This window comes from Octopus bimaculoides, chromosome 20 (assembly GCF_001194135.2).
Source record: "Octopus bimaculoides isolate UCB-OBI-ISO-001 chromosome 20, ASM119413v2, whole genome shotgun sequence".
NCBI classification, from domain to species: domain Eukaryota; kingdom Metazoa; phylum Mollusca; class Cephalopoda; order Octopoda; family Octopodidae; genus Octopus; species Octopus bimaculoides.
Genome location: NC_069000.1, coordinates 35658868 through 35660016, shown reverse-complemented (window position 1 = coordinate 35660016; position 1149 = coordinate 35658868). Strand labels below are relative to the sequence as shown.

Sequence of the window (1149 nt, the reverse complement as noted above, 5' to 3'; positions counted from 1 at the left end):
TATATATATATATATATATATATATGCATAGAATGTTTGAAGTGATGTACAGATATTGTATATTAAGAGAAAGGAGGCAGCCAGAATTCTGGATAATTTTTTATTTTTAGCGCTTTCATCCATTCAGGAGGAGCTTTTAAAATAAATTTTACAGGAAGCTTTTGGGCTTTTATACAAATGGAGAGGAAGAGAGGTGAAAGAGAAAACACTCCTGCGCCTGTAATTTTTAAATTCTTAAAGGAAAGGAGAGATGATTTCAGTGAAATAATTAATTTCATAGATAAAAAATATCAATTTATTCGCTTAGGGGTAAATCAGATCTCTATTAGTAATCATAGTGAGGGTCGCAGTCATGTTTCGGTATTATTGAACCTCATCAGCGATAATGATTTGTTTTTATTTACATATGTAGTTGCAAAAAGTTTTGGTCAGTAGTATAATAATTTGCATAATTTGTTATATATTTTAATTATGCAAACTATTACCACCGTTTACTTACCACCTCCATTCTTGAAAACTAAGTACGGGAAACGCCACACATTGCCTAATCCAACAGAATAGCCAATACAGGCGAGGATAAATTCTATTTTACTGTCCCAACTGCCTCGTGACATTGCATCAGTGTCTTTAGGGATATTCGCTTCTTCAACATTTGTAGTTATCTTGGGTTTTGACTGAAACAAGCAAAAACAAAAACAAAAACAAAAAAAAAGATAAATAAGAGAGAAAATATTTAAAAAATCCCTTCTCGCGTGACGTACGTGACTATCACAATCACAGATTATGAAATATTTAAGCTGTACTATATCTGGAACACTTACAAGGATTGTATTAATTAGTTCTTCACAGTAAAGCACGGCTCCCCGGGCAAATATTAAGCGAAACATTTTTTACTTGGAATATTAATTGAATATTTTGAAGAGGATCCAAATCTGTGACGTACGTGACAGCATGAAAATATCTTTCTTTTTTTTCACCCGATAACATTGGTTTTAAATTTTGGCAGAAGGTCAGTAATTTGGGGAGAGGGGGTAAGTCAATTACTTCGACACCAGTACTCAACTGCTACGCATTTTATCGATCCCGAAAGGATGAAAGGCAAGGTCGACCTTGGCAGCATTTGAATTCAGAACGTAAAGCCAGAAGAGA

General features: G+C 33.8%; 1 protein-coding gene across 1 annotated transcript in view; it reads right to left on the bottom strand.

The window, feature by feature from the left end:
- LOC106877389 (sodium- and chloride-dependent glycine transporter 2) overlaps window positions 1–674 on the bottom strand; it is a 32225-nt gene extending 31551 nt beyond the window's left edge. Inside the window, exon 1 of the mRNA XM_052975133.1 lies at window positions 500–674. Within this exon, the coding sequence (XP_052831093.1) occupies window positions 500–614 (115 nt within the window). The 5' untranslated portion in view covers window positions 615–674. The remainder of the gene's footprint in view (window positions 1–499) is intronic.
- Window positions 675–1149: the final 475 nt, after the last annotated feature.